The sequence below is a fragment of the Amblyraja radiata genome, chromosome 13, assembly GCF_010909765.2.
Source record: "Amblyraja radiata isolate CabotCenter1 chromosome 13, sAmbRad1.1.pri, whole genome shotgun sequence".
Taxonomy (NCBI): domain Eukaryota; kingdom Metazoa; phylum Chordata; class Chondrichthyes; order Rajiformes; family Rajidae; genus Amblyraja; species Amblyraja radiata.
Window position 1 is genome coordinate 51303042 of NC_045968.1, and position 13639 is coordinate 51316680.

Sequence of the window (13639 nt, forward strand, 5' to 3'; positions counted from 1 at the left end):
TGTCTATTTTGAGTTGTAGGTTACTCCTATATTTGTCCTGTGAAGTTAGAGATTCTATACATGTGAGATGTAAGGGGAGAAAGCTATATAATCATTTATAGAACAAGAACTGACATTTGAGAAAAGGTCAACTGTGCCAATATTTATTTTTAAAGCAAACAGTACAAGAATTGCATGAGTGGAAAGAATTCCAATAGACATGATGCATAATTTCCATTTAATTCCACAGACTACAGGTTTTTATTTGTTAACGATATATGGTTTAAAATATTCCTGAGTAGATTAAAAATGTATTTTGAGTGTTACAATTGGAACCAAAAGAAAATTACATGAAGTAGTTTCAGGTATATATGAATGATATTTATATTTGGGAAAATCATCCTCTACAAACATTATAAGCTGTTCTAAATTTTATTTAAACTACTAGACTAATGGGACGCGTTGGGTTCCATGTTCACACGGGAGGGCTGGTCCCCCAACGCAACATTCCACCTCTCCACCAATTCCAATATTGGTGGCCAGTGGGGGGGGGGGGCGCTTTCTGGAGCGCTAGTATGGGTGTTGTGGGCTGAAGGGACTGGTTTCCAGAGGGCTAGTATGGACATTGTGGGCCAAAAGGATTCTTGGGGTGGCAGCTCAGTCACTCAAGCCTGATGTGCTGGCAGCTCATTCATGGCTGGTGGGCTGGCAGTTGACTCATGGCTATTCCTTGAAATTCCATTTCATGCAGGGTGCAAGGCCACAAAATTCAAATGCAGTTTCATGCCTTTTCAAGCAGGGTGCAAGGCCACCAAATTCAAGTGCAGTTTCATGCCATTTCAAGCAGGGTGCATGGCCACCAAATTCAAGTGCAGTTTCATACCATTTCATGCAGGGTGCAAGGTCACCAAATTCAAATGCAGTTTCGTACCATTTCATGCAGGGTGCCAGGCCACCAAGTTCAAATGCAGTTTCATACCATTTCATGCAGGGTGCAAGGCCACCACATTCAAATGCAGTTTCATCCCATTTCAAGCAGGGTGAAACCACCATAAAACCACACAAAACACCACGTAAACACCACACTCGCAGTTCAGTAGACATTCAGTGCCTCCATCTTGCAGAGACCGAGCCACACCCACACTTCCTGGTTTTATAATCCCTCCCACCGGAAGGGGCATGGCCTTCATGGCAGATTGACAGGAGAGAGATTCTCAATATTTTTTAAACTCTAATAACACTTTTATTTTTCATTGATGGGAAGAATCCTCTGCACCTGATGAGCGGAGGGGAACTGAGTAAGTTGGCCAAAAATCACAGCTGTAAGTGGTAGAGTTTTATCTAAAATCAATATAAAGTGCAAACAGGAAGTTGTCAAGTTTAGACTTTTAATTGTGCTTTATTTCAAACCAACCACCACCAACAACCGTTTGCTGTGCTTTATTTCAAACCAACCACCACCAACAACCATTTGCAGTGCTTTATTTCAAACCAACCACCACCACCAACCATTTGCAGTGCTTTATTTCAAACCAACCCTATTTTCATTTTCAAACCACATTAAGGGCACTCAAGGTCAGTAAAACCACACTCACAGTTTAGTTGACATGTGTTCAGTGTTATTCACAGCAGACTGAGAGACGTGACCCTCTCGCTCCCCCCATCTTGCAGAGACTGACTGAGGCACTCAACACTTCTGGGTTTTATAGTCCCTCCGGAAGGGGCTTGGCCTTCAGGAGAGAGAATGTTTACATTTTTTAAACACTAATAACTCTTTTATTTTGCATCAATGGGAAAAATCCTCTTGTCCTGCGCAGCGGAGGGGGACTCTGAGTAATATGGCGAAAATCTCTGCCATAAGTGGCAGCATTTTTCTAAAATCAATATACGGAACAACAGGAAGTGGTCAAGATCAAACTTTTAGTAATATAGATTTTAAACGCAGGCTATATTACAATAGGCATTTTCACATTCTCCACCCCTGCCCCCTCCAAAATTATATGAGATATCCCACAAATGGAAAAAAAGCAGCTTCACCCATGGAATATACAGTGCCCTCCAGAATGTTTGGGACAAAGACCCATCATTTATTTATTTGCCTCTGTACTCCACAATTTGAGATCTGTAATAGAAAAAAATCACATGTACTTAAAATGCACATTGTCAAATTTTAATAAAGGCCATTTTTATACATTTTGGTTTCACCATGTAGAAATTACAGCAGTGTTTATACATAGTCCTCCCATTTCAGGGCACCATAATGTTTGGAACACAGCAATGTAACGTAAATAAAAGTAGTCATGTTTAGTATTCTGTTGCATATCCTTTGTATGCAATGACTGCTTGAAGTCTGCGATTCATGGACATCACCAGTTGCTGGGTGCTGAGGTGTTACACCTTGGCAGGACAAATCAAAATAGGACGTACATGATAAATGGTAGGGAATTGAAGAATACAGTTGAACAGAGGGATCTGGGAATAACCGTGCATAGTTCCTTGAAGGTGGAATCTAATATAGATAGGGTGGTAAAGAAAGCTTTTGGTATGCTAGCCTTTATAAATCAGCATTGAGTATAGAAACTGGGATGTAATGTTAAAATTGTACAAGGCATTGGTGAGACCAAATCTGGAGTATGGTGTACAATTTTGGTCGCCCAATTATAGGAAGGATGTCAACAAAATAGAGAGTACAGAGGAGATTTACTAGAATGTTGCCTAGGTTTCAACAACTAAGTTACAGAGATAGGTTGAATAAGTTAGGTCTTTATTCTCTGGAGCGCAGAAGGTTAAAGGGGGACTTGATAGAGGTCTTTAAAATGATGAGAGGGATAGACAGAGTTGATGTGATCAAGCTTTTCCCTTTGAGAATAGGGAAGATTCAAACAAGAGGACATGACTTCAGAATTAAGGGACAGAAGTTTAGGGGTAACATGAGGGGGAACTTCTTTACTCAGTGGTAGCGGTGTGGAATGAGCTTCCAGTGGAAGTGGTGGCGGCAGGTTCGTTGGTATCATTTAAAAATAAATTGGATAGGCATGTGGATGAGAAGGGAATGGAGGGTTATGGTATGAGTGCAGGCAGGTGGGACTAAGGGAAAAAAGTTGTTCGGCACGGACTTGTAGGGCCGAGATGGCCTGTTTCCGTGCTGTAATGGTTATAATGCAGCCATCTTTAGCTTATGCTTGTTTTGGGAGCTAGTCCCCTTCAGTTTTTTTCTTCAGCATATAAAAGCTCAATTGGGTTCAGATCAGGTGATCGACTTGGCCACTTAAGAATTGCCCATTTTTTAGCTTTGAAAAATTCCTTTGTTGCTTTAGCAGTATGTTTGGGATCAATATCTTGCTGTAGAGTGAACTGCCGGCCAATGAGTTTTGAGGCATTTGTTTGAACTTGAGCAGATAGGATGTGTCTATACACTTCAGAATTCATTATGCTACTACCATCAGCAGTTTAAGTTTAAGTAAGTAAGTTTATTGGCCACGTATTCATACACAAGGAATTTGCCTTGGTGCTCTGCCCACAAGTAACAACATGACATACAGTGACAGTTACGAATGACTTAGAAAACACTAAACATTAATAATAATAAAAAAATAATGATAAAACACCATTGATCAAGCATGTGAACCAACAAAATACCAGATCAAAGGGAGTTGTATCATCATTAGTGAGCCAGTACCTTCAGCAGCCATACCTGCCCAGACCATAACACCCCTACCACCGTGTTTCTCAGATGAGGTGGTTTGCTTCGGATCTTGGGCAGTTCCTTCTCTCCTCCATACTTTGCTCTTGCCATCACTCTGATATAAGTTAATCTTCATCTCATCTGTCCACAAGACCTTTTTCCAGAACTGTGGTTGCTCTTTCAAGTATTTCTTGGCAAAGTGTAACCTGGCCATCTATTTTTGCAGCTTACCAGTGGTTTGCATCTTGCAGTGTGGCCTCTATTTCTGTTCATGAAATCTTCTGCAGACAGTGGTCATTGACAAATCCACACCTAACTCATGAAGAGTGTTTCTGATCTGTCGGACAGATGTTTGAGGATTTTTCTTTATTATAGAGAGAATTCTTCTATCAACTGTGGAGGTCTTCCTTGGCCTGTCAGTCACTTTGCGATTAATAAGCTCACCAGTGCTCTCTTCTTATGGGGGCACTATGTATCAACACAGCTGTAATTTCTACATGGTGAAACCAAAATGTATAAAAACACCCTTTAATAAAATCTGACAATGTGCACTTTAACCACATGTGATTTTTTTTTTCTATTACAATTCTCAAATTGTGGAATGCAGAGATAAATAGGTAAATGATGGGTCTTTGTCCCAAACATTATGGTGGGCACTGTGACTATATAACGGCATTTATTTGATTCCAATTAATTTTGACGGGTCTGCCATTGTTAGGAGGTTCCAAGAGGACACTGGACCCATTAACTACTGAAGGACCACAGCCCCAGCCTATAAGAGGATAATAATAAAGGTAATCCTACAACAGAGGGGAAAGAGTTAAACCATAGCGAACGTTTGTGTTTCGACTTCTCTGGGCATTCCAATGCCAAAATGGGAAAATGTTGATTGAAGGTGACAAAGGGGCCTCGTCGAGTTCCATATTAAACCTTTGACCATTATCTTCATGAGCTCTGATTCTAGTCTGGTGCAACAGATGGGTACCACAGCTGAAGATTAAGCAATCCAAGTGTCAAGACTAAAAGATGTGGACATGGGCAACATGGTCTGTTAGATAATTCCCTGGATATAGAAAAAGATTTGGGTCCTCTCAAATCCATCCAGGATACATACGTAAGCACAAGATGAGGATCTTAACTTACTGTAAGTCTATTTTTGCCTCTGTTTACATGAGATCTGCCAGGATCAACAAATGTTTCAAGTTCCAAATTACTCTGTATCCTTGATTGCCAATTATAGCTATATATAAATATAAAGAAGCAGGAAATCTCTCGGCTCTCAAAGGTAATTGGACTGTGGGATATGGAAAATAACGTGGTCAATATCCCGAAGACAGACAGAATGCTGGAGTAACTCAGCAGGTCAGGCAGCATCTCTTGAGAAAAGGAATAGGTGATGTTTCGGGTCAAGACCATTCTTCACAGGGGCCAGCTGGGAAGTTTTCTTTCGTAGATTAGGCTGATTTTGGTGTCATTACAATTCTGCAGCTATTATAAAAGAAGAAGCGTAAACAAGTTCAGAAGATCTAGAGTGGAAACATTTTTTTCCTATCTTAATATTATTTGTAAAGCCTCGTTCTTTTATTAGTCTCGAACGCTGACCACCGGACTTGATGGTGTTTGGATAGCTATTCATAATTAATATGTTTTGATACCATTGATGGGTGTGTGCATCAGGCGGCAGGAACGGGGTACTGATTGGGGATGATCAACCATGATCACATTGAATGGCGGTGCTGCCTCGAAATGCTGAATGGCCTACTACTGCACCTATTGTCTATTGGCATAGGCAGTTCATCACTGCTGTGTGCTTTATCCATGACCTTTCATTCTTAATTATGCTGCCTTTAAAAATTCATCAAAAATCTTCTGGAATTCTTCTACATTTAAGACCTGGGTCAGATCTTGACTTCTGGTTCTGTCTGTGAAGTTTGTACTTTCTCCCTGTAACTGCATAGGTTTCCTCTGGACGCTCGGTTTCCTCCCACATCCCAAAGGTGTATGGGTTGGCAGGTTGATTGGCCACTATAAACCCCCCCTAATGTGTCAGGAATGGATGCAGAAGTGAGATAATAGAGAACTTGGTGACCTGGTGATCGATGGTTGGTACAAACTCAGTGGGCCAAAAGGCCTGTTTCCATGCTGTATCAATCAATTCCTCCGGATGACTGATAAACAGCTAATCAATTTTGTATTGTTTGAACAAAAATCATGTTAAATTGCTCAAAATAATTTAGTTATAACAAAGATGACTGACCTCAGGAAAACCCAATAAAGACAATATGAATGAAAAAACCACCACAGTGAGCCAAAAGATCATTTATTGTATGGAATGTGAACTCCTCGATATAATGCTGGCCTCTATCCTACTCTGCAGGTGGAAAGGGTAAAATTCCTTTCTACTCCTAGGCTCCCTTTTTTAAAAATTGTAATGCTGGCAATGCCTTCAAGAGCACCAGTACTTTTGACATTATGATTATCCCAAAGATCTTCATTGGGTGTTATCTACATAGAGTCACGTATGGACTAACTAGGCCGGTGGCTTGGGTTAAATGGACAAATTTTCAGGTATGGAAAATAAAAATGCTGGAAATACTTAACCTCTGTCTGTGAAGAGAAGACATTTCTCGTTGCTGACCTTATCAATGGGGTGTGTCGGTGTGGAGGGATTTATATCAGTTAATGTAAGTGAATTGATGTAGTAAAAGCACCATTATGAATTATTCTGCAGTGATGCCACATTCTTCCCGGCAATCTGCAGTCGCTGTATCTTAGCCCACTTGTGTGCTGTAGTAGTCCTGGCATCTTGCAACTGTGTTACGGGGCAATTCGCATTAAGCTGATTGTTGGCGACCAATTTGGGGGGAAGGTTGTGGGAATTGAGATTCCAGCACAGAATACATTTTCTTTTTGGTAAAGAATTTAGTGAACCCAGTGATGTTTCAGGAGTGACTAGAATTATTTGCAATGTCCTGAAAGGTCCAGTGCACCATGCAGGTGTTGCATAATAGAACTGCATTAGAATTCAGTGGGATGCGTTGCCTTGTGTTAAATCCCCTGTAAGAATGAGCGTGTGAAGAGTAGTCTAAGCTAAGATACAAAATACTGGTGTAACTCAGTGGATCTGACAGCATCTCCAGAGACGTGGATAGTTGATGTTTCCCAAAACTTCACATAACCAAGTTCTCCAGGGCTGCCTGGCCTGAGTTACTCCAGCATTTTGTGCCTTAGCTTAGACTAAACACTCTTCACAAGTTCATTCTTACAGTGGTCTCGTGTTAGTGCACTGCCACACGGAAGACTAGCAGCAGGCCTGGCCAAAGATACTAGAGCAAGATCTTTGGGCCTGACTCACCTGCTGTGGAGCTGGGAAGTCACTGAGGCCAGCCCTTACTCATCACTGAGGACCAGAGAACCAGAGGAGGGGGAGAGAGTCAAGATGGTGGTGCCAGACACAAAGAACAATGGACCGGAAATAAAAACTGGTGTCTAACCTGCTTCCTGAAGGTTGGCTGCAGGTGGAGCACCCGGAGCACAAAGGCTGAATGGTGCCTGAGCAAGGAGAAGGACAACGTTCCGTGGTCGATGTGAGGATCTGGATTGAGGCGACAGCTGGTGGCCCTGCTGCATCCTGGGGCTCGACTGGATCAGTTGTTGGTCCTAGAGTCCGAGGGTGCAGCCTGCAGTGGCACAGAGCAGTGGAGCAGCAGTGGAGGATGCCTACAACTTTGCTTGGCCAAGCTGACCCTGCAACGCTACTAGGACAACGGGCCTTTATGACCAGTTACACTTAAGGCAACTTGGACTTTGAAAATGGTGTCTGAACCTGGCAACTCATATATATTGTCTCAGTGAATTATTTCTATACACTTTGTACTTGATCTAAGATTGTGCTAATGTATAGTAATACTTTACTGAACTGTAAACAAAAAAGAATTTCACTGTGACAATAAAGAAACATTGAGACTGCAGCATTTTAAGTCTTTCCTTGGTAAACCAGTATCTGCAGTTCCTTGTTTTTACATTTAGTCTAAAAAGCTCACTGTTTTATGTTATGTTGTACACATTACATCCTTTTCCTGGGCACGCATGTTTATTTTGCTTAATGTACAACTGCACCTTCAGCACTGTCAATTGGAATGACAATCTGGACAGGAATTTCTGGTGTTTTGGGAAGCATATTTAACCTACTGTAAGAATCAGTTGAGCCTGTACAAAAAATTGGAATTTCCAATTATCTTCAGTGAAAATGCAGGTTTCATGATCTTATGAGGAGGATGTAAAGACAATGCCCTGCTAACAACCTGCCCCTCTCCAGATCAAATTAGTCACTGTGAGGTTTGTTTAATGTCACTCAAGTTGCCATCTGAAGAAGGGTCCCAACCCGTAACATCACCTATCCATGTTCTCCAGAGATGCTGCCTGACCTGCTGAGTTACTCCAGCACTTGGTGTCCTTTCTTGTAAACCAGCATCTGCAGTTCCTTGTTTCGACTTCACTCAAGTTTAGGTCCTACTAGCCTTGTGTAATTCATAAATGTAACCTTTATTTATACTCGGGGAGACTAATTTCTACTGTAAAATCATTTAATTTCCTTTACCTTAATGGTTAGATACACCAAATAGTTGTTTTTTTTTTAAGTGTTCTGTTTTTTAATTTCGCTTATACACTAGCTCTTAGCTCAGACAAATTTGTTCAAAATTAGTTTTTAAGACAATCATCTTTTAACTCCTAAATATATCAAAAAATCTCTTTAAAGTGCACACATTTTATAAAAAAACGTTAACCTTAAAGGTTTTTCTGCTGCATCAAGAACCAGAACAAACCTATGGTAGTGTTGCACGCTATTTACACCATAGTGGAAGCTAATGACTATATATTAAAATACTCATGACAATAAACCTAAGACTGATTCCACATGCTTCCAAGTGGCCAAACTATAATAAATGTGTAAATGTTAGAACCATTTACGGGGTTCTTAAGGGGTTGGACAGGCTAGATGCAGGAAGATTGTTCCCAATGTTGGGGAAGTCCAGGACAAGGGGTCACAGTTTAAGGATATAGGGAAAATCCTTTAGGACCGAGATGAGAAAAACATTTTTCACATGGAGTGGTGAATCCCTGGAACTCTCTGCCACAGACAGAAGGTAGTTGAGGACAGTTCATTGGCTATATTTAAGAGGGAGTTAGATGTGGCCCTTGTGGCTAAAGGGATCAGGGGGTATGGAGAGAATGCAGGTACAGGATACTGAATTGGATGATCAGCCATGATCATATTGAATGGCGGTGCAGGCTCGAAGGGCCGAATGGCCTACTCCTACACCTATTTTCTATGTTTCATTCCGGACATTCTCATTGATAAATTGGTCACTCTCGGCCTCCCCACTCTCACATGTGCCTGGATAAAAGATTTCCTCACCAACCGGCCCCAGACTGTGAGACTCGGCCCCCACCTCTCCTCCACTCGCAGGTTGAGTACCGGCTCCCCACAGGGCTGTGTGCTGAGCCCCCTCCTATACTGTCTCTACACCTACGACTGTAGTCCAGCCCACAACAACAACCGCATCGTCAAATTTGCTGACGACACTACTGTAGTCAGACTTATTTCAAAGGGAGACGAGGCAGCCTACAGAGAGGAAGTCCTGAAGTTGACAACCTGGTGTTCAGAAAACAATCTGGCTCTGAACACCAGGAAAACAAAAGAGCTCATTGTCGACTTCAGGAGGCACAGCACCGACTTAGTCCCCCTACATATCAACGGCGAGTGTGTGGAGAGGGTCAACACCTTCCGGTTTCTCGGCGTCCTTATCTCTGCTGACATCTCCTGGACAGACAACATGACAGCGATCATCAAGAAGGCTCAGCAGCGTCTGCACTTCCTGAGGGTTCTCAGGAAGCACAACCTGGACTCTAACCTGCTGCTGACCTTCTACCGCTCGTCCATCGAGAGCCTGCTGACATACTGCATTACAGCATGGTACGGCAGCTGCACCATGGCAGACAGGGAGAGGCTTCAGAACGTAACTAGGACAGCACAGAAGATCATTGGTTGCACTCTCCCCTCCCTGATGGATATTTATACATCCCGTTGCCTTAGCAGGGCAAAGAATATCATCAAGGACAGCTCCCATCCTGCGTTTGGACTGTTCGACCTGCTGCCCTCTGGAAGGCGCTATAGGTGCATCAAAACTAGGACAAATAGACTCAGGAACAGTTGTTTTCCGAAAGTCATAACTACTCTTAACTCACACATGCACTGACTTCACAGCCCAACACCCGGACTTCCATCTACATCCACGTACTGAAATTTGGAACTGTAATATGTATTGTAATTGTAATTTTTAATATTTTTTAAATAATTTTTAATATTTTAATATAACTTTAAAAATCTGCCTAAGAATACTAGCTATTCATCCTTCACCATTTTGCCTTTATAGATATGTATATAGCGCCGCAGAATTGTGCACCTATCCCCCCCCCCCCTGTTTTGTTTTCTGTTTCTTGTTTTTTGTACTAAATTATATGTATGCACTGAGTACGAGCTGCTTTTAATCTCATTGTACATGTATAGTGACAATAAATGGCATATCTATCTATCTATCTATCCATCTATCAACAAAATTGTCTCAGATCCCTGTTTACTTATCAGAATTCTCACTGGTCCAACTGTGGGGAGAAGAATGGTCAATAGTCATAAGGTCATAAGTGATAGGAGCAGAATTAGGCCATTTGTCCATCAAGCCTGCTCCACCATTCAATCATGGCTGCTCTATCTCTCCCTCCTATCCCTATTCTCCTGCCTTCGCCTCATAACCCCTGATACCTGTACTGATCAAGAATGGTGGTTTTCCTCTAGGAATAGAAGTGCTCTATTCTGTTTTCATGAACTGGCCAGTGTGAAAGGTGATTGTCTGAAATCAACAGAACCGGATAGACGGATTGCTAGTGCAGTGTTCAATTGAAGAAAAAGATGTGCAATTATTGTGAAACCTCTCTTCTGAAAATTGCAACAAAATGTTCCAGTGAAAAGCAGTGTAAAATCAATATTGCCATTTATTTCATTATAAATCCAGGCCAGTCCTTGTACAGTTAATCATCATTTAAATTTCCTTTGCAGGTATTTCATAGAAAGGAGGTAAAACATTTGAAATCTGAACCGTAATTAATAGAATGGTGCTGTCACAATGGTCACTAAGTGGCAGAACAGTTGCCTCATATCAAAAGATGCAGCAGGATTGGACTTATTTGGGTTTTTTTTAAATCAGGCACTATAATTTCCTGCACACCAATTTAAAATTATTATCAAGTATTTATATATTATATTAATTAAATATTTGTATTTACATATTATTGGGGTTATAACACAACATGTTGAGTTTGATATTCTCATTCCAATGACGTATCAGCAGGAAAAGCTGCCTAGTTGCTGCCTTCAGTCCGTTAATATTCATCTGTTCAGGAAGTTGTTGGGAATGTAGCCACGTGTCGGCCTTGGCAGCAATAAGCTCCCATTCTGGAAAATAACCTGCACATTGATGCTCAAGCCAGCCCAGTCCGACTGCAGTCGCCCAGCTCATCCCTTCCAAGTCATCATACTGGGAGTTCAAATCATTTATTAACCTGTAGGAGGCTCCACTGCTTTCTGAAGTGACTGGTGAATTTTCACACAGGTCGCTCTCAGAGCCCCTGCCACTGTCCACCAGCTGAACGACAGTGCTCTGACCATCAGTGCTGGCACTGAATGAGTTGCACCTACTTGCTGGAGAACTGCTATGATTCACAACACCCTCGAGATGCGACCACGTAATTTTCTTTGAACCTTTTATGTTCTCTTCAGCATTTTCCTGATTGTTTTCAAGCAGGCACTGGTCGTTCCTATCAGCACAAGGTTGAACCACCCCTTCTCCATGGATGGAGATCTTCCCTCTGAGAGGAGACTCAGTCTTGCTGGTCATTGTGCAGCGAGAAGATGGACTGAGACTTGCTCGATGGCAGGAGAAGGGCGAGGCCCTCCTCAGTCGATCGAAAGGAATCTGAACTGCTTCAGAGAAGGCTTCATTTAGAAGAAAAGCTCCTGATGCCAATTGCAATCGCACCTGCAACAATAAAGTTCCAGTTACATGTGCCCTTAAGCAGAAGGTTATTTTCCAGATAGCTCTATTATGCTGTTGATTACAGTTGCAGCAAATGCATACAAAATTGATCATTTTTAATATTTGAGAGTTGAAACATTAAAAATAAATAAAAAACTACATCATGGGAAAGATGGTAGAGTTACATAATGCTCCCATATCCATTTGTGTTATTACTATGCTGATATTATTCACACATTAAAAATTGTAACAAAATCTCAATGTTACATTGATGAATGATTTGAACTGGATTAGTTATGATCTTTACAAACTATTTGAAGTCCATTGATCTGCACAATTATACAGTCATTTTGATGCCATAAGAAAACATTTTCTATATTTTACAGAAGAACATCAGATCAGTAAACTGAACATTTCATTCAAATATCTCTAGAATTCTCGACTCCCTGACTCACAGTCTGAGGAAGGGTCTCAACCCGAAACGTTACCCATTCCTTCTCTCCAGAAATGCTGCCAGTCCCGCTGAGTTACTCCAGCATTTTGTGTTTATCTTCGGTGTAAACCAGCATCTACAGTTCCTACACATTTCATTCGAATGATGTATTTGGTCAAGCAGAATGTAATTGTGGATTTTTCTGAGTTCTTACATTTTCTGTCTAGCAAATAAGAGACAGCAAAATGTATGTTCAAACAATTGTGTGTGGAAAGTACACAAAAATGCTGGAGAAACTCAGCGGGTGCAGCAGCATCTATGGAGCGAAGGAAATAGGCAACGTTTCGGGCCGAAACCCTTCTTCAGTGGTGGAACATTGTTGGTGTCTTTCTGCTTGCTCTTTCACTAACAAAAAGATAATTCCTGGTACGTTGTGAACAGTGGTAGGATCAGCAGTGGTAGATGTCTTAAGGAGTCATAAACACTACTCAAAATAAAACATTACATTTATCTTACCAGTGGCATATAATCATGAATGTCTTCTGCAGGCAATATGTCTGGTTTAGCAGAAAGACTGTTGGGTTTTATCGGTATGTATTTTCCAGTCTGACTTGAGCTTCTGTACCTTCCCAGGCTAAGCCTTTTTGGGTAAAAAAAAAAGGAAAAGTTAGTAACTTGCTAGATTCACACCAGACACCTAAACTATTTCAAAAAGTGGAGACAGGTTATATCTGCGTTAATGTTTCCTGTAGAACTATTATATTGGTAGAGCAATATCAATACTGATACTCAAGAAGAGCAAGTGACATGCCTTAATGATCATTAACTCATGTCTGTTGTGATGAAGTGCTTTAAGACGTTCGCTGGTTATGATCAACTCCTGCCTTAGTAAGAACCTGGACCCACAGCAAGGTGGCACAGTGGTAGAGTTGCTACCTTACAACGCCAGAGACTCGGGTTCGATCCTGACTACGGGTTCTGTCTGTACGGAGTTTGTACGTTCTCCCTGTGGCCTTGTGGGTTTTCTTTGGGTGATCTGGTTTCCTCCCACACTCCAAAGACGTACAGGTTTATAGGTTAATTGGCTTGGTAAAATTTTAAAATTGTCCCTAGTGTGTGTAGAATAGTGTTAATGTGCGGGGATCTCTGGTAGGCACGGACTCAGTGGGCCGAAGGGCCTGTTTCCACACGGTATGAGGTTGCTTTGGCAAGTAAGGTAAAAGTAAATCCGAAGGGTTTCTACCGCTATATTAATAGCAAAAGGATAACGAGGGATAAAATTGGTCCATTAGAGAGTCAGAGTGGCCAACTATCTGCAGAGCCAAAAGAGATGGGGGAGATATTGAACAGTTTCTTTTCTTCGGTATTCACCAAGGAGAAGGATATTGAATTATGTGAGGTAAGGGAAACAAGTAGAGTAGCTATGGAAACTATGAGGATCAAAGAAGA

General features: G+C 41.5%; 1 protein-coding gene across 1 annotated transcript in view; it reads right to left on the reverse strand.

Moving 5' to 3' along the window:
• Positions 1-10699: 10699 nt before the first annotated feature.
• Positions 10700-13639, reverse strand: part of LOC116980017 (von Willebrand factor A domain-containing protein 5B2-like) — a 108514-nt gene continuing 105574 nt past the window's right edge. Inside the window, exons 21-22 of the mRNA XM_033032078.1 lie at positions 12707-12830; positions 10700-11760 (exon numbers count right to left, since the gene is read on the reverse strand). Coding sequence (XP_032887969.1) covers positions 11005-11760; positions 12707-12830 — 880 coding nt within the window. The 3' untranslated portion in view covers positions 10700-11004. The remainder of the gene's footprint in view (positions 11761-12706; positions 12831-13639) is intronic.